The sequence below is a fragment of the Talpa europaea genome (genome assembly GCF_964194135.1).
Source record: "Talpa europaea genome assembly, chromosome: 13".
Taxonomy (NCBI): Eukaryota; Metazoa; Chordata; class Mammalia; order Eulipotyphla; family Talpidae; genus Talpa; species Talpa europaea.
In genome coordinates this window covers 8,937,350-8,957,553 of record NC_140080.1, presented here as the reverse complement: position 1 = coordinate 8,957,553, position 20,204 = coordinate 8,937,350, and the positions used below count along the sequence as shown (strand labels likewise).

The following is a 20,204-nucleotide window of genomic DNA, read 5'->3' as shown; positions in this document are numbered from 1 at the left end:
AGGAAAGCCAACAGCAGTGAATGGACTGTATACTTTATAATCTATAATAGCAGACTGTAATCTGTAATGGTAGACTGTCAGCATAAGACACATGTTAAACACTCAGCTCTCAAAGAACTGTGGTTGCAGACAACCAAACACAGGGCTGGTTTGGTAGCAGGGAATGGACACTTGACAGGAATGTTTTTGTTCACAATGCTATTCATGTATTTAAAAAATATAGCCTGCTGGTACCTAGATCAGATTTTGACATCTTGGAAATTATAGAACATTTGCTAGTTCAATAGAAAGACCAAGGACAGCAAAACCCCTACAAATATCAGTATATAATGGAAAGTAGGAGAGAGCAAAAAGAAACAGAGTGAGCGAACAGTAAAATAGAAAGATAAAATGTTAGTCTCTTAGACACTTTTGAATGCACCTGGTAAAACTAGTCTGAGTTTCCTATCACACAGTAGGGTTGATACCCAAATCAAACATATTTTTGTTTCCTTGTTCATTTTAACCAAAATTTAAGCATCCCCAATTTAAGCATAATATGGAATTTGATGTAATTTATCAATCATGATGTTTTCAATACAGAATTTACTCTGGTATGTTTCAATTAGTGTAAACTGGAAAATATATCCATACCCTTTACTTGATTTGTTTACTAAAAGGCAATAAAGATTAAAAAATAATGCCATAAATAAAGTTGGATGAAGCAGCAATACCACTTAAAAATTAATTTAAATTTGGTTCATCTGTATTCCATACAAGTGAGACTATCTGGCATTTATCTTTTTTTTCCTTCTGACTAATTTTGGCTAGTATAATCCCATCTAGTTCCATCCATGTTGCCACAAATGGCATGAGGTTTATCTCTTTTGATTGCTCAGTAATATACCACTGTGTAATGTCAAGAAAAAGTCAAAACTAGCAAACTGATCATGGAAAGGGGTGGGTAGGGAGAGCACAAGGGACTATAGTGATGGTCACAGGTGATACCATGGCAGGAGAACTATGAGGACTGGAATGACAGAAGAAAAAAACTAAATAATAAATTAAATAAAGATAATTCAAATTCATATTGTAAATGGAATTTAATTCACCCATGAAAAATCAAGCTTGAACATAGATCTAAACATTATCTCTGTTAAGATGTCCAGATAAATTATTTTTTATGGTTCCAGATCACTGTGAACTATTGGAGAACTATTTTTAGAAGACTTATGACTATGTAATAGGTTTACTGAGAACTCTGACATCTGCTCCAGTGAAACTTGCTTCTTACAAGGTAGAAGAATCCATAAGAATATATTAGCCAGAATGCATAACTCTCTAGGCACTTCTGGTTAGAGCATTATGGATATTTTGAAGTTAAAATCAGAGTCCTTTTCATCTCATCTCAGTGCTGACTATACCTGCCTGTCTCAGAAGTTTGAAGTTGTTGCGTGTGTACACACATGTATATGAATGATGTAAAAGTGAATGTGTGTGAGTGCACTCATGCATGAGTGTGCCAGGATGTGTGTATGAGCACATGTGTGAGTGCAGACTCTAGTGTCTGCTCTCAGCAGTGTAGCTACGCTTAGCTATGATAATCTTTCTTGTTTTGAAACCTGCTTTTCTGAAATTCATGTCAGTGCTCTAGTGTTTTTGTTTTGTTTTGTTTTGTTTTTGTTTACAATTAGCATAGTGTAGCTTTCTCCATCCTGTCCTTTTAACCTAGTTGAGCTTTTTATATTTGGAGTGACTTCTTATGGACAATATATAGTTGAGTCTTATTTGTTTTTTTTTTTTTACTCATTCTGACAACTTTATTAATAGACATGTTTAGATGAGTTACAATTAATGTGATTATTGATTTTGTTGGACTAGTATTTGCCATGATATTACTGTTTTATATTTGCTATATTTGCCTTTTGTCACACTTTAATATTTGTGGTCTCTGGCTTTAACTGAATATTTTCAATAACACCATCTCATCTCTTTCAGCGTATCTATTCTACTTTTTTTAAATTTCTTTTTTTAAGATTTATTTATTTATGCATACAAGTGCTGGGGTATAGGCAAGAGAAGTGGGAGGGTGAGAGGATTCACCAGAGACAGAGCGGGGAACAGAACAGGCAGATCTACTGAAATATACTGCTGAGGGGAGCAGCAGGTGAGACAGGAGAGGTCTGCCAAGCCATGTGGGTATCTCCCCGGCCAGCCTGCGATCGAACTCATGCTGCAGAGGCTGCGGATTGCTTCGTAGTGCAGTGCTTAGCGCCTTGTGACACCAGGGAGGCCCCTCTATCTACTTTTTTTAAATGAATTTTCAGTACTGACCTTAGTGTTTACAATGTATGCTTTTAGATGATCTAAGACTACTTGCCAAAAACTGTATACATGTAATACAGGTACATTTCACTTATTTATGTGCTCTAGTTACTAAATGCATTGTTACTATTATTCCCTATGCAGTTTCATCCCATTGTGGTTGGAAAAGATACACATTGTGATTTCAATCATTTTAAATGTGCTAAGACTTGCTTTATGCCCTATCGTATGATCTATCCTAGAGAACACCCATGTGTACATGAGAAAAATGTGTAATTCTATAGCTGTTGGGTGGAAGCTGTTCGGTCCATTTCACCTAAAGTATAGTTCAAGTCCAGTGTTTCCTTACTGATATTCTGTCTGGATGATTTATACATTATTAAAGGTGGGATATTGAAATCCCACATATTATTGTATCACCTGTTTCTCCTTTCACATCTGTTGGTATTTGCTTAATGTATTAGAGTACACTTCAATATAATATTTTACATATATAATATATATAATACATTTAGATAATTTACAATTAATCATATTGCAATATATTACATATAAATTATATATATAATGATTACTATATCCTCATGTTTATTGATCCCTTTATGAAATGATCTTTGGTTACTATTTTTGGCTTAAAGTCTATTTTGGATGGTATCTTTATGGCTATCACTGATCCCTTTGGTTTTGTGCTTACATGGATATCTTTTCCGTCCCTTCACCTTGAGCCTGTGTGTCATTAAAAATGAAGAGGGTCTTTTATAGGCAACATAAAGTTGAGTCTTTTGTTTTTAATTCATCAGCCATTCCAATACCTTTTGATTGAATTATGCAATATATATCTTCTTTTTTTTCTAGTTACTCAGCCTAATTTTAATAAAAAAAATTATTAATCTGTATAAGTCCTTTACAAATTTTTGATAATGGCCCCTTATTAGTGGTCTGTGCTATATGGAGACCCTATGTCATCAATATTATATATGAGTCACAAATATTTTTGTCATATTCCATCAACCCTTAGGTTTTTTTTTTCCTCTTTTTTTTTTGTGTGTGTGTGTCTGGTTTTTTTTTTTTTTTTTTTTTTTTAAGTAAACCAGTCAGATTAATGTGATCCTTTGGTGGTATCATGTTTCCTAGATTTTTTGTGCATCTTTTTCTTCACTTTTGAAGTAGCAGTCACCTCCTCCTGCCTTTAATGACATAGGAGAAAAGTGCCTTTAGTCATCCCTGCTAAGGCTTCAGAGGCTTTCTCAGTTCTTGCATTAAAAACCCTTGATCCATGCTTCGTGCTCCATATTACAGTCATATTCTTTCCTGATCCTTAATTCACCAGGCCAGATTCTGAGAACTGCTTTCTGCTTCCCCATGGTGGAGTTAAAGTTCTTGCTGGTCCATAATTTCTGGCTGATTTTCTGAGTGAACTCATTAACTGTCTGCCAGTGTTTGCTTTCTCTGCTGTGGTAAATATGCACTGATCGCCAGCCACAGCATCGCAGTGTTTGTGGGTGAAGCTCCCAGAATGCTGAGCTTGCCTGTGGGCCATTTGGGGAAAAATCTGTGGGAGAACTGTATCCAGCAACTGGTGGAATGGTTTCCCGATATTGTTTGTGATTGTGTTAGTCGGAACGTTGTTCTCTTATTTCCCAATGAGAATCCAGGTTCCCACTATCCCAGGCACTTTCCACTCCCAGTCATACAGCTAGACTCAGTGTTCTAGATGGAATAAGAGAAAAATGGCCCTATTTAACACAATTCGGCACAACTGTGGAACTTTTGCTACCAAACTCTCAAACTTCTGCTCACCCATTCTTACTGACCTGCAGGAGAGAAATCACAGGGGAAGATCTCTCTTACCCTTGAGCTGTACCACATTCGGGGGAGGGCAATTTGGGAATAGAAAACTGTTCATCTTACCCTCTTCAATGCATCCACATTCTTTTTTTTTTCTCTAATGGTGTATTGGAATTTCTCTAATGGACACCTGGACTTTCACAAAGTCCGAGAATGTGGCTGTCTCATCGGCGGGTGATGGCGTAAATCAGTGTTCTCCTGGACTTCGTCCAGGAGGGTCTGGAACCCATTCACAAGACACTTCAGGGTCCACAGTTGCCACCCATGTCTATATGCCTACTACGTAAAGCCCTATGATAAATACTCCTTCTGGATCCCTGTGCCTGTGATGCCATACTCCACAGTTACCGCGAGGCACTTCTGTCTACTCACGGATGTCAAATTACTGCTGGGGGTGCTGTGAATGACAGACATCTGCAACCATGTTGCTGATACCTCAGGAGTCATTATCTCTTCTTCTCTTGAATCTATGTCATTTTCTTCCTTTCCCATTGCCACTGTTCAAGTCATTATTAGCTCTCAAGTGCATGTGTATAAAAGCCTCCTATAAGACTCCTCACTGCCAATCTTTATTCTTTTTCATAAGGGAGTCAGAATATATTTCCTGAAATGTATATCTGACTATATGTCATCCCAACTCAAAATCCTTCAATATTTCCCATTACTCTTAGCATTAAAGTTCAAAGAATTTTATAATTTTAAAGATCTGTATGAATTGGTATTTTCCTTTCTCTTGCTACCCTACCCCTAGCACAGACCATATTGAACTTTGAGTTTCTAGAATGCACACTCTCACCAACCACCTTTCACATATAAATTTCCTTCTGTGGAGCACATGGACCAAGCCCCAGGTCACCTATACCTCTGTCATCTGACATATCCTCAACTTGTCATCTACCAATAAACTCCAGTGTGCCTTTTCTCAGGAATCCTTTGCACGTCTTTGATCAGTATCGAACCCCAGCATCTGTGAGATGTAACAGAATATGGAATGTCCATATCATTTTGTATCTTGGTCTGCTCTTTTCTATATCTCATTTGACCCAAAGCTCCTGTAGGCAAAAATTGTGTATATTGTATTAATATTTATATCTCCAATCCCAAAGAGACTGTGATTAACTAAGCGTTTACTTAACTAAGTATTTACTAAATATCTTTCAGTGGGTTCCTTGTTTGAGGAAGTAAAGATGACATTGTTTTCACTAAAAACTGCTAGACTCTGTTTGAGGCTGTTAGTGCAGCCTTTCCTACTCTCTAATGGACATGTTTTCTCTATCAGTGGTTAAACTACCCCTGATTATTCCTGAAGTTATGAATTTGCACTTCAGTGATTTTCCTGTGGCATCTCTGCAACATAGTTAGAAAGGAGATTTGATCTCTTGAAAAAGGAACAATTCTAACTACTCAGATGGGAAGCAGTTTTGGTTGTTTGTCTTCCTTTATGTAAAACTGGGAGATCTTTGTTGAAAATCAGAATATTCTAAAAGACAATTACTGTGACATCTAAAACCCCACTTCTTACTTGACTGCTAAGGGAAAACAAAACACAGATATATGCAGTAACAACATGGTCGTGAGTATGTGCTGCCTTTTAATGACTTAGTCCTCTATTAATGTACAAGAAAAATGGAGAGTGGAGCTCCTGCTCACTGAAATATAGCAGGAGCCTTCTGTTCTCTGTTAGAACAGCTGCCCTATTTACTGCTTCTTTGACGAACTCACTGCCCAACTTCTTTATTCAGGAAGATCAGTGTTTACACTCTAGTTGGTCTTGAATCAAAACAGTTCTGATTTGTTAATAATTCACTAACCAAATATTATGACTGAAAAACTGGGACACTGGTAAATAATCAGATGCACAATGGAACTTCTGTTGCATTTATTCTGATAATGGAAATAGAAAACACAAATAAAAAATGTAATTTAGCAATTCATCTTATCCTGTTAAATGCCAGCTGTTTTCAGAGTTTTAGGATAGAGTGTTTTGTTCTTCCCCTCCTGTCTTCAGAGTAAAGGAAATAATTAGAAAGCAATTAAGTTACTCCATATTTTCTTTTTTTAAGATTTATTTATTTATGTACAAGTACTGGGGTGTAGGCCAGAGGTGCAGGGGTGAGAGAATTCACCAGAGACAGAGTGGGGAGCAGAACAGGTGGATTCGCTGTAAGACTCTGCTAAGGGGAGTAGTGGGCAAGACAGGAGAGGTCTGCTGTGCCATGTGAGTCAGCTCCCTGCCAGCCGGGGATCAAACTTGTTCTGCAGTGGCTGGCGATAGCTTGATAGCACTGTCTTTAACTCCTGTGCCACTAGGGAGTTACTCCATATTTTCTAATAGTGAAAGAAATGAATGCTACCAAGGAGCCATTGTTTATTCAGTAAATATGTGTTGTACACGCAGTAAGTGCCTTGCATCTTCCTTAACTCTGAGGATACAGCAGTCAGTAGCAGCAGTAGTTCCTGTACTCAAGGAGCTTCCATTCTAACACGGGCATGAGGGAATAGGTAACAAATAACCTAACACATGCACAGGTAGGTAGTAGGGGAGGGCTCTTTGATTTAAGGTGTGTGAGAATAGAACAAAGCAGATACCAACTAGCTCATCACACTGCTCCCTTCCAGTAGTGTCTGCTTCTAAAATCTATTATTGCACTTTTTGAAATGAAGCAAATGATTCCATTTAACAATCTCCTCCTATATAGATTTTTAACTGTAGTTGTCAGGGGTGATTCTGATGGATAAAACTTGCATTTATTAAAAAATAATATGATTTCAATGGAGCTTCACTTATTGAGCTAAGTTTAGACACATGGAACTTAATGATGCTTTTACTCTGGTATACGTGTATCCAACGTTTTATCACTTAACTAGAAATCACGTTAATTATCATAAACCAGGCTATATGCAGTTGATTTCAGCAGAACAAAGAAACAGCAGCTTCATTTACAAAAGATATCATCTCTGAGATAGAAATCAATTTATTTTAAGATGTATTTCCTGTCTTCTCTGTTTTACAAGTACTTCAACTGAATAGGCATAATGATAACTTTCATACAATTATTTTCCACTTTACAAAATATTTTGGCATTTGAACATCCAACAGACCATAAATTAAGCTATTGTTTTCACTTACACTTGAGAAATCTGAAATTCAGACAAGTTAATTGATATGATAATGAAGAGACAGTTCTCAAATACAAGCATTCTGTTTCCAAAGTTCATGTTTGTACTGTCCTACTGTGTACAAATCAAACCAGCGTTCATTATACCAGCAACCCAAAGTCAGTTTTATTTTCTGACTCATGGAATGAGTAAAGCCTCCCAGAACATTTTAATCCCTTATCTTTTGATTAACTCTGATTAGCATTATTTTCTTCATTAAAACAGCTGGAGGTTAGAAAAACATAGTTTTAGTTTTTTTCACGTACCCAAGCTAAGTCTTCCTTTACATAGTCAAGGATATAGGATGTTAAAACATCAGCTAGGAATAGTGATTAATTATAAATGCCTTTGGTGATGTGCATCTTACGTGAAACCACACTGAAAGTCATATGGAGCAAAAGAGCCCACTCTGCTGAGGGAAGTGACCGAGGAATCAATAGTGAGAGCTTACTCTGAGCAGAGATTTAAAGACATGAAGTATATCATTTTTGGAAGCCTTCTTTTTTCCTGTCTGTTTGACCTGCAGATAGTGAGATGTGTTTGATTTTAGAGCTTTTCTTTGCTTCTCTTCTTTCCTTCTTCCTTCATTCCTTCCTTCTTTTCCTCTTTTTATTTCTTCTTCAAAGAGCAGTTCTTAGCATTAATACACCGTGAAAGTTCTACTTAAAGTAAACATGTTTCTTTCGATTGAAATATTGGAACTACTTTCATATTTCTATACTCCATTTCTACTAAGGAAACACTTCATCTTTCCAAATGAAATGATCATTTCTTTCTTCAGTATATATTATCTTGAAATGTCCAGGATCTATAATCAGCTTAAATGTACTCATGTATAGATATATAGATGTATAGATATATAGATATTAAAGCAACATTTATTCCCCATTTCTTAATATATAGTATATATTATATATACAGCATTTATATTATATATACTATATAATGTTGTATGTATATATATTATAATATATAAATAAAATTTTACACTAATCAAATTCTAGGAAAAGTACTCAATGAAACGAGGCTAGCTTTAATCTGGTTATTACAAATAAAATCTGCAAGACAATGAAGATAAAGGAGGAGAGAAATTTTAAAATGGCAGAGAAGAAAACCTCAAAACAGAGTCATATAAATGTGTTGCCAACATCTCTGGTAGAATCTTGGGTGTGAAAGAGCACTGTCTCTAGACCCTTGTGCCCTAACATTGTACACTGGATTTGCAAGGATTCTCTCTATAACCTCAGACACAAAACTTGAACCTTTGATCCTGATTGCCTTTTCAATGAAGCAGAATGTTTTCTTAGTACCTAGTCAAGCCATCCAACAAAAGTGAACATGGGACCGCTAGGTAAAGTCATATAAATAAATTAATAATATAATTCAGCAACATGATGTGTTAAGAAAAAAGTGAACCATGCCAGTCTTGTAATGTACATAACATTTTTTTTAAATAAAATGGCATGTCTCAATAGTGACATGACGGTCTTTCAGATGGAATGGCAGACTAGTATAATATTTTATATTTGGAAAATTATCCTTTATCTGAAACATAGGTAAAAGCTTTCCAAGTTGTTAGTGACCCAGCATGTGAATGGGCAGGGTGGCTGGTGTGAATGTTTACTGCAGAGCACTTGTGTCCTGTGTGTGTAAATCTCCAAGTCTACAGGCATTGAGATTGGTCCTGTTTTGCACCATCTCACTGAGTCTCTTGTGGTTCCTGTCTATATTCAGAACAAAATGAAGACAAAAATGGCTTTTTAAAGGAAAAATAGGAGTACAATGCCACAGTCTAGCAGATGGGCCATCAGGGACACCTGCTCAGACCGTCCATCTATCTTCACGTTTTATGAGAACTAAAAGCCTAATCAATAATTTAACAAGCTAATGGACATATTTTTAAACACAATGGACTCATTCTGAAAAGGGGCATGCTGGCGGGGCCATAGAGGCAAAAATGGAAACTAACTGCTACTCTAATGCTTATGTTGGAAAGCCCTGAGGTCTGGCTGGAGCATGGGCAAGCTGCTTAAATGGAGTGCCACTAGGTACTCATCTTGCTCTGCAAGGCTGTTACTCACTCCTTTCTTTATCACACCATGTGTTCTTCTTATGACCCAAGTATGAGACTAGTCTGGAAAGGATGTGGTTTTCAAAGGCACACGTTCATATCCAGTTGTTTAATGTGTAATTCAAGTAAAATGTGTGTTCTGAAAATGATTGTAAATTCAAATACTGTATTTGATATTTTACTTATGTTATCTTTTTTCTTTTTTTTTTTTTTGGATAGAACTGGGATGTAGGCCAGAGGTGCAGGGGTAGGGGTGTGAGATTCACCAGAGACAGAGTGGGGAGAAGAACAGGCAGATCTACTGAAATACACTGCTGAGGACAGCAGCAGGTGAGACAGGAGAGGTCTGCTGCGCCATGTGGGTCAGCTCCCTGGCCAGGGGTCAAACTCAGTCCTTGGCAGTGAATGCACTAATACTTAACCCCTAGGCCACCAAGGGGACCTCTTGCTTATGATAAAATATGTACAATTTACAATGGTGTTTTGTTTGTCATACAAATAGGCAAAGCAAGGAAACACCTGATATCAGCAATCTGAAAAAATTTAACTTCAGTTAAAAAAGTTGATGCTCCATTGCATGGATAAAATGAGGTCCTTATATTTTCTTTTCCCCTCTTCCATATAATCTGTGTCTTGGTTGTTAGTGACTTCACAAGGGAACAAAGTAAATGCTATCAAAACGATGAATTGTATGACTTGCAACCAAAGACTTGGGCAGATACCACTTGCCTATGTTGCTCTAGCCTTCTCTCAACTGTCATTGTGACATTACTTTATTCCACATTTAGGGCTTATCTGTGCAGTTCAATCATTTTTATCCAGCTCCCTAATAACATGTATGCTGTTGAGAACCTGCTTTCCTCTTGGACTATAATGCATGAGTAGATGGATTCATTCCATAGGTAATGACCTCCCCAAATCTGGTGCATTTGCTACAGTATGTCTGATGCCTGGGTGAAAGAAAAAAACAGTTTTTACATTTCTCACCAATCATTAGACTAGAAAAGTACCTTCGAGCTTATTTTTCTATTTTTATAGAAAAATGTTGGAAAAAATGTGGACTTGTTTCATGTTTGTCACAGGGTTGAGAGCATAGAGAGTAGATGCAGGAGCTTAAGTAGAAGCCACAAAGACAAGCCCAGGCAGACCTGGGGAAAGCTTAATGACAGGAGCCATGACACTCTGTCCTGGAGACCCTTCCGGATGTCTGCTGAGAGCCTCCTGATGCTAGCATTTGGCATCTTACTCTTAGTCTCACCCTCCGAACACAGTGTCCTTGCCAGTCTCTGACACGCACAGATAAAGCTCTGCTTGTATGAACTGATGCCCTTCTCTAAGCCTCAGTGTTTCCTCAGACAGTGAGTTGCATCTCTAAAGAATTTTCATCAATGTAGTACATTCTACCTTTTTCAGATGATGTGTTGGGGGATTTTCTGACCCCACGCACAAGAAATCACCATCCAAATGAATAAAAGCAGAGAAACATACACTGCCATGTTAAAAAATAGTAGCAATATATTATGTCTGTGCAAAGCTAATTATTTGCTACTCTCTCACACTGCATATTTTTTGACCACTTTTTGAGGCTTCAAGCCACATCCATTCTAAATTTGTTTTTTTTTTTTCCCTATACCCTCTAGATCAGTTTCATTTGTTGTGTTCTTTTTGTTTTTTTGTTTTTAAAAGATTTATTTATTCACGCATACAAGAACTGGGGTATAGGCCAGATATGCGGGAGGGTGAAAGGATTCACCAGAGACAAAGTGGGGAGCAGAACAGGCAGACTGACTGAAATACACTGCTGAGGGGAGCAGCGGGAGAGTCAGGAGAGGTCTGCTGTGCCATGTGGGTAGCTCCCTGGCTGGCTGGAATCAAACCCGCACTGCAGAGGCTGTGGACAGTTTCACAGCACTGCACTCAACCAGCTGCACCACTGGGGAGGCCCATTCCTTTGTGTTTTTTGTTTGTTTGTTTGTTTGTTTTTTAAACGAGCCATCTATCTAGAAATACTAAAAGCAAAACGCCCTGCCTGTACAATAGGTGCTGTTAGACAGGCAGATGTGTACTGTTTCACTGAACTTGCAGAGTTTAGTTTTTTGGTTTTTTTTTTTGTTTGTTTGTTTTTTCCTTAAAATGCAGTCCATTTGTTATATGACACAAAGGAAACATGAACACCAGGACTAACATGAAGCAGATTTAATGCACCAGTGCTGACTCAGCACATTTGTATCCCAAGGCTGAGCCCCATCTGTAGGAAGTCAGGGGCTTATATAGACCTTCAGTTTCTACAAGGTTCCAGGTAGGTTTGCAGCTATACATGGTCAGATATGACGTGGCTACATACTAAGAGGTGAGTCATATAGTTGCATACCAACGGTGAGTAAAGGGTCAGTAGTCATGGGACCCCCCATGTCCATCCTGCCTCATGGTGCTATATGGTCTAAAATTCATATCAGGGACTAAGTTGCATACCAGAAACTGAGCAAAAGGTTGTTACTAAGGTCCCCAGGCCGCTTACCCCAGGTTGGCAGGCTTCACATTGACCATGGACCAATTTCTTTCTAACCACAAAGGAATGTGTAGGCCCGGCCCTGGATGGCTATGACTGCCAACCTCATGGCCAAGCCACTGGACTTCTCAGTGATGGGCCTCAGCTGAGGGCCACCAGTATCCCCAGCAGCTTTCTTCCAAAAGTGATTTTTTTTTTTCCTGCTTGTTCTACATTGAGTTTTATACAGACCTTGAGAAAATCAGGAATTTCTGGTTAATTCACTTAGAAATAATCTGCCCCCAAATCTTTTAAAAGCATGATGTTAATAGCCTAATGAAACAATATTCTCCATCCGCCCATGATATAAAAAGAATCTTTACAGTGCTGTCAGAGTAGTGCTTTTATTTATAATTTTGTTAGACCCACAGTGCCTTCAGGTTCTGTCTTAAAATAACATCGCTAGAAGACAGGTGGTAGATTTCTAGGACATGGTTCTGTTTCTTCAGGTATTCAGTCTGCAGCCTGGTTTCTGATAATAATTTCAGTGCTCAGAAACTGTCATTATCCTGAAGCACACTACTTACACTGTCTTATTTCTTAATTATAGTAGTGACATGAGATAAATGCATCCTTATTGGGATCAAATGCATATGATTTTGTAGGGATTATAAAGAAGATTTCATGACAACAATTGCAATTATATGGCCGTCAACTACTAATACTACAGTATGTTCTAGAAAGTCTGTAATTAAGTCCTGCCAAGAGGGCACTTCCAACTTGGGGGAAAAAAAAAAAAGAGAGAGAGTAAAGGTTTGTCAATGTAAAAATCAGTGACATAGATGCCCTGAACCTTTTCAAATGATTCCACATGAATCTCAAGTAAGAACATTGTATCAGCTAACATTTGGGGCATTCAATTTAAATTTCTATCTAAACAAGCTATCTAAGAAATATTCGTTAAACTAGCCTTTCTCTTTTTTGACCTTTAGAATAAAAAGCTTTGAATACACCCCAGGGGGGGAAATTGGACTAGAAATATGAAAGGAGTGATAGTGCCTTCAAAGATAAATTTGCGGTCTATCTGTAGATTCTTTTCAAATACTATAATTCATTGTCTTAGAAGTTTTCATTTAACATTCTTAAACTAATTTGTCTTCTTTCACATGAATTGAAAAGAAAAGAGAAAAGGTTTAAGTTGCCAAAATAATGCTTCTGTAGATTTTGTTCACTTTCCTGTATAGGATGATATTCTTTGTCTTTTATTTTCAAAAAGGCAAAAGGAAAAGAGGGCAGTGGATGTCAGATTCAATATACAAAACATGTGGGTGAAGGCAGCAGATAGATCCTGTGTGAGATTTGGGCATCTGATTGTTAGTTTTCACTTTGGCTCTGCATTAACTGGAAGTGAGACTTGGATAAGCTACTTAACTCTACCTTACTTTCTTCATTTGTAAAAGGGACAAAACTAGCTACCACAGACCTTTGCTGTGATGCTTTAATCATTTCCTAGGTGTAAAGGGATTAGATTTTTACCTAGCACATAGAAAACACTAGCTACTTTTTTTTTTTAAGATTTATTTATTCATGCATACAAGAACTGGGGTACAGGCCAGATGTGCAGGAGGGTGAGAGGATTCACCAGAGACAGAGCAGGGAACAGAACAGGCAGACTGAGGAAACACACTGCTGAGGGGAGCAGCAGACAAGACCAGGAGAGGTCTGCCGCACCATGTGGGACACTTGCCGGCCGGCTGGGATCAAACCCATGCTGCAGAGGCTGCGGACAGCTTCACAGCGCTGCGCTCAACCACCTGTGCCACCAGGGGAGGCCCAACACTAGCTACTTTTGATGTATTTTACATAAATTTGGGGTACTGAGAACAATGAGCTGAACTCCTTCCTCCACACCTTCGACCAGGGCAAGGAGCATCTCCAATCATGTTAACCAGTTCATTTCAAAGATTCTTTGAACATTTTAGTATTTACACATATAAGGAAATTTTTTAAGGTAAAAGCAGCATGCAAGTTTAATATCCTTAGACTATGAATTGTGCTACCTCGACAATGTATTGGTTTTCTGGTACAAGTTAATAATCTTTTGTTTTTATGACAAAAGGCATCATCTTTGGACATCCAGAGGTGATTATCCAAAGGTCTTGGGAGTAAAAGTTATGCAATATATAAGCTTATATCACATGTCGAAGTCCAGGTCACAATGGCATGGTATTGGAATGATTACTGTGAACCCATTTTTATTTACAAAATCAGTAAAATAACTCAAGTAGATGCATTGATAAACCTAAACCCTCACAAAAGAGTCAATGACTATCCATGGAAAAATCAGCCACATGACAGTTTTGATTTTCTTTCTCTATATTAATCTGTCTAAATAACTTTTCTGTTTATTTTCACAGATTAATTTGTTGTAATGTTATTATTTGTAAAATTATGTTACTCCTACTTTTTGGATGAAGTTTGTGAAGTGATTATAATATATTAGTTGCCCTGAAATATTTATAGATTTAAATAATAAGTAATTAAATAACTTTAAAATACATTGTTCAAAGTAGAAAACTGTGTACTTCCTTTTTATGATTTGCTTTATTAATCTCTGCAAGATACATCAAGATTGTGCAAGTTCTCCTTTATTTGATATTTTGTAATTCAAACTATAATCCCTGATGAACCGTATATTAGATTATATCTGCAATCACATTCAAACCTCTTGTTGCTCTTTCAAGAGCAATCAATTTAGATTTCACTTTTTCCTAGTCTGTGATCCACAGAAGTACAATAACAAAATGCTCTATAATTGTAGAGTTAATATTGAGGTAGTAAAAATTGGAGAAGGATTAACGTGTACAAAAGTATTTGGCTAAATGCAAATATTTTCCATGCAAACATAAACAGTTTGTTTTATATAGTAAAAATTCTTCATTAGACCACAAAGGGGCAAGTTTTCTTGAGTCTATATTCATACCTCTACCATAATAGTCCTGGGACAATTGTTTAATTTTCAAGCCAGTTAATTGTGGTTCTTCATTAGTGTGAAAGTTATTAGATCGTTGCTTATGATGGTGTTGATTCCAAAATAGGCGGAAAAAGTTACATTGAAGGTAATACTATACTTTTAATGAACCGTAAGAAATAGCAATACCAATTTCAATTTCAATTTTGGAAGTGAATCTAAGAATGATTTGGAAATGGAAATAAAAAATATGTGGTGTTCCTCTTTTATATTCTTCATGAGCTGCCATAACAAGATACCACAGATTGCATGATTTAAACTCCAGACTTATTTTTTCTTACTGTTCTGGAGGTTAAATTTCATGATTGAGAGGTAGGCAAATTTAGTTTCTGTTGAGACTGCTCTTCCTTGCTGTGAGTCCTGCCTTCCAATGGTGTGCTCACATGGCCTCTTCTCTGTGCATGTTGGTCAAAGTGGAATGTGGGCTTTCAGGGGAGAGAGCTCTTGTATCTCTGCCTCTTCTTAAAAGGGCACCATACTCATCAGATTAGGATCCACCCTGTGGCTTCATTGGACTCTCATTACCTCCCTAAAGGTCATGTCTGCAAATGCAGTCATATTTGGGGTTAGAGCCTCAACAAAGGATTGGGATGGTGTCACAAGTGATTGCATAACAGCATCTAAAATGAAACATACTTAGGAAATTCCAAGGCTAGGTCAGGTGCTACCTAGAGCATCTATATCACATGAGAGCTTGTGCTAATGATATTTCCTGGTGCCTTTTATTTATCTTCCAGATCAGCATTTTCATGACCCACCTGTCTAACTATGGGAATGACCGCCTAGGGTTATATACCTTTGTGAACTTGGCTAACTTCGTGCAAAGCTGGACCAACCTGAAATTGCAGACTCTGCCTCCAGTGCAACTAGCTCACAAGTACTTTGAGCTCTTCCCTGAACAAAAAGACCCTCTCTGGCAGGTAATTTTGAAAATTCTCTTCTGGGGTGGAAGAAAAGAAACTGGCCATTTGTGAGTGCCTAATTTGTGTTAGGAATGTTGCAGAGATACTAAAATCGACACGCAACATAAAGTTATTTTTTATCCAGTCATTTAATCCTCTTCGTAATAGCTTTGGATCATTTTATGAATTAAGTGTTCGTATTTTTGTTTGTTTTTCCAAGGGTTTTTCTATTTCCGTTCATTTCTAGATTTTGAATTGAGGTTGTTTAATTGTTCATGTCTGTTCAGAACTAATTAATTGGCATTTTGTGAGAACCCTAACTAGCAATAAAATGCTTTGAAATTGTCTATCAGGATGATAGAGACCAAGAGTTACCACAACTTGAGACCCTCTAACTGGACCATGATATGGGTGTGTACAAGGCAGAGAGTATAAATAAAAAGGAGGAAGCAGTTTGTACCTAGTGCTTGTGTAGATTCTAGCTTTAATTTATCTTCATACTTCTTCAAATCTACCTGTTTCGCTAGGATCATAGCAGTTTAAAAAACAATTATGAATTTTAGGATTGCTTTTACAAATAATCTAACTTCATATGGGGTCCCTCAGCCTCAGTGCAAGAAATGTGAACTCTCTGCTTCTTAGCACTTTTCTAGCAAAATGCTATCTCCCTCTTTCTTCTTTATGCATCAGATTTCATTGACCCTCACAATCAATAGGCTGGCTGCAGAGAACAGATCAGATAGTCTCCTGCCAAGCAGTCGGTACAGGAGGAAAATAATCATTAATGAGAAATCCCTGTGAACTGTGTCTTCCCAGCCTCTCTCCTTGTCATCAAGCCTGTTTCTCTTTATTCCATAATCCATGTCACACACCCCTCTTGTCTCTGCAGTCAGGCATTCATACAACACATATTTATTGAGTGTCTACTATGTGTAGGGGAAGGTTAGTTTCTCAAGGGAGCACAAAAATATTACATTTTCTCTCAAGCTCCATGAAAGTGTGTATTGTTAGTCATATTCACAATCATATCTTAAATATGTTTTAAAACTCACTGCTACAGTAAGTGATACTTTATTTTTTATTTTTTAATTTATTTTACATCATTGTTCATTTTTAAACAATAATTGCTTCCCCCCACCCCCTCAGGTGCAGTCCCCATAGTTTCCTTTACTAATGCCCCCATGCACCATCACCTCAGTCCCCTGTGCTCCCCTCTCCCTCCCTCTGATCCCTCTCCCTCCTCCTTCCCCCCGTAGGATGTCTCTGGCTAATAATTATGTTTTGTTTTGTTGTGTCATACTTTATATGGATGATTATTTGACAACATTTCACCACTTGTGTCTGTGTTGAAGTATGTATTGGAATTTCCTGGCCCTTCCTAACCATCTATAAATGTGGTGTATAAGTTAAAAGACAGACAGATAGGTAAGGACAATGTTGTTATCAGTATATATAGTCATGCCATGTAGGTGTTGAATTTCATAAGAGGAAAGCATTGTGTCCCGTGGACAGCAGTTACTCAAAAGTGCTGGTTAATAGTAGATCAATTATTTTCTCTCACATGTTTATTTATGAGATACCTGTATGCAAACATTTCCCATTAACTACAGGAGTGTATATTCTTAAATGTATTACAGGAGAAAAACAAGGAATAGGAAATAGAAGAACAGTTAAGCTTAAGAGGGAGTTATTCAAGTACATAAGATTTTTACAACCGTTGTCTTATTGGAGCAAAATCTGATAAACATTGCCAATCATAAACTGTGTCCAAAAAACTGCAAATGGTCCAGTAAATAAAGTACAACTACTTCCTGAGTTCTATTCCCTGGTTCTTATCTCTTCTTCTCAAATTCATGTTCATAAGATGCAAAACAACTATAAGCATTAAAATCTTGTCCTTACATCATGTGAATTTAATTTGACCAAAAAAAGAAATAGCATTAATTACATGTTTTATAGCCCATTCATCATGACCCTACAGAGTCAGGATAGATCAATATTATGTGACTCTGTCTTAGTTATATAGTGTCAAAATGAAATGTTCAGGTACCTTTGGGTATTTTATAAGCATGACTTATTATTTAGTATATTTCACTTTCAAAAAGGAATTCAACTGTTATTTTTCTTTAGCTTTCAATTCACACTTTTTTTATGAACACAAATAGAAGGATGTGCAAAATGATAATTTTCACATCTATTTAATCTCCTTTGGTTCCTTATGTAAGTTTTTATTAGCACTAACAACCATATATGTGATACAGCTTTGTCACCTAATTAAAAAGTGCAATAAGTATATCTGTTAATGGGCCACACGGTGAAAACAACACAGAATGTGTCTTTGCTTCCTTCCCTGGAAGTTAATTCTCTCAAAGGTGCTCGATATGAAAATCTGTGCAGATGAATCTGTGTGAAATCCAGTCCCTAGAAAGTATCATCCCCAGTTTAGTCCCTGGTGTCTGCGATTCTTTCAGTCATACATGTAGGTGCCTGTTAATTCATGCCCCTTCCTCTTTGGGCAAAATAATCATTATGATGTAAAAAAGAAGAAGGCCTCCTGTTTTTCTTTTCTTTCTTTCTTTCTTTTTTTTTTTTTCTAGCTCTCATTATAGAAACCAAAACCACAACTTGGAGGCAGTTGAAAGGTCAGATTCTTGCACACTCACCAATCGATGTTTTTAAGCTCTCAAGCTGTCAGGTTAGTTCAGGCTCCATCTTACCTCCGTCACTGCAGAGACGCATGATCAACACACACTCCAAGTGTGATGGGAGACCTGTGAGCCCGTGTGCCCAGGACCATGTTCAGAGAGCTGCAGTTTGTCTTCTTTCAAGCCAGTGTCTCCAGGCTTAAAGAGGCAGGAAAGTCAAGTACAGGATCCTGACCCGGGTTAGCACTTGGGATAATCGTAGCTGTGAAATCATCCAACTCCAGCTCAGAAATAGTGAGATTTTAACATTAGTGACATAAATCACAGGATCTAGTAACACACACCGTCGGTCATGCTGGTTCTGCTATCTTGTGTGTTTGAAGGGATAAGTGGGCGCTGCCACAGAGAATGATAGATTGTAAGAGCAGGAAAAGACATCTAGGCAAACCTCTTCATTTTAGAGACAAAATGGATGACACCTCAAAAGTCACTGGCTTTTAGAGACAAGTCAGGCATAAGAGTGGGTTTTCTTGGTTCTGCTTCAGTGCATTTCCAACTCTACACCAAGAGGTAGCTTCACACTCCGGTCATCAACTCTCTCTGTAGAATGAAGCTTTTGTTGTTTCAGAAGAATCTGATAGTATATGTGGTGGATTTATCCTGCCTGTGCTTTTGAGCTACCTAATAAAATGAAAGTTCTCTGCCTGCATGGAGCATACAAGCCATAATAGCTCCTTGATGTGCTATATAAATCGATCTTCCTATCTGTTGCTCTCTTTTTCACTCTACACCTTATTTATGACTGTTATTTTTCATACTACACAGTATTGTATATCTGTGCCTGTCATCTGAAGCTCTTGTAAACCTTAAGGGTTGAGGCTATTTCTTCTCATCTTTGTAACCTAGAGCGTAGCATATTTGCTTCCATTAAAATACCATGAAAGATAAAAGCAGAGGGGTGTGTATGTGTGTGTGTGCGTTTGTGTGTGTGTAAACAAAGAATAATAAAAGTGTCCCTTGAAGAAGAGTAGGGATGCAGTGAGAAGCAGTCTTGAGGGCCAGTTCCAAGTCAGTGAGGAAAGCTTTGGAAGCTGCTAGGATAATTGGCATTTGACAGGCGACAAGCAAAAACTACCTATAGGTTCTGAAGATTGGTGTGAAATAATTTAAAAATGAGAGTGTTGGTCAATAAATATTAAATGAGAAACCTTTTTTTCCAGGATAGGTAAGAACAGGGAGGAGCTGAAATTAGGACAGTAACCTCAGAATGACAGAGGATGCTATGAATAATTTCATTGTTGTTAAAATACTGAGGCCTTGAAAGAAAAGTGATGGCATGATGGTGAGACACTGACATGAAAGGAAGGCTAATCAGTAAATTACTTCCTCCATAACTGAGGAAATAAGAGTTCTATAATTGCATATTTTTTACATGTATGGGTTCATCTTTTAGCCTTCACAGTGAATTAACCAGAATAGTTTTTTTATCACTTCACAGATGGTTGGATAGAGGCACATTATCATCTTCCACAGTTTTCCTAATCACAACCTGAATTTGTGGATTATGATGGTAGATTTCACTTTCTAACTCAGAATTGTATTTAAACCTTTCAGGAATTCTTCCCAAATATATAGGTAATGCTTTGTGATTTTAATTCTTTAATTTACAAGGAAACATTTGACAGTTTTGATTCTGCAAGATTGTCAGGCATTCTGACACCCAGAAATAGTGACATAAGCCATAGTTTTATTCTTT

General features: G+C 37.4%; 1 protein-coding gene across 1 annotated transcript in view; it reads left to right on the top strand.

Annotated features, from left to right (window-relative positions):
• Positions 1–20,204, top strand: part of LOC311183247 (bifunctional heparan sulfate N-deacetylase/N-sulfotransferase 4) — a gene marked incomplete at both ends in the record, with an annotated part of 190,047 nt that overhangs the window by 138,270 nt on the left and 31,573 nt on the right. Inside the window, one exon of the mRNA XM_084252604.1 lies at positions 15,639–15,821. Coding sequence (XP_084108730.1) covers positions 15,639–15,821 — 183 coding nt within the window. The remainder of the gene's footprint in view (positions 1–15,638; positions 15,822–20,204) is intronic.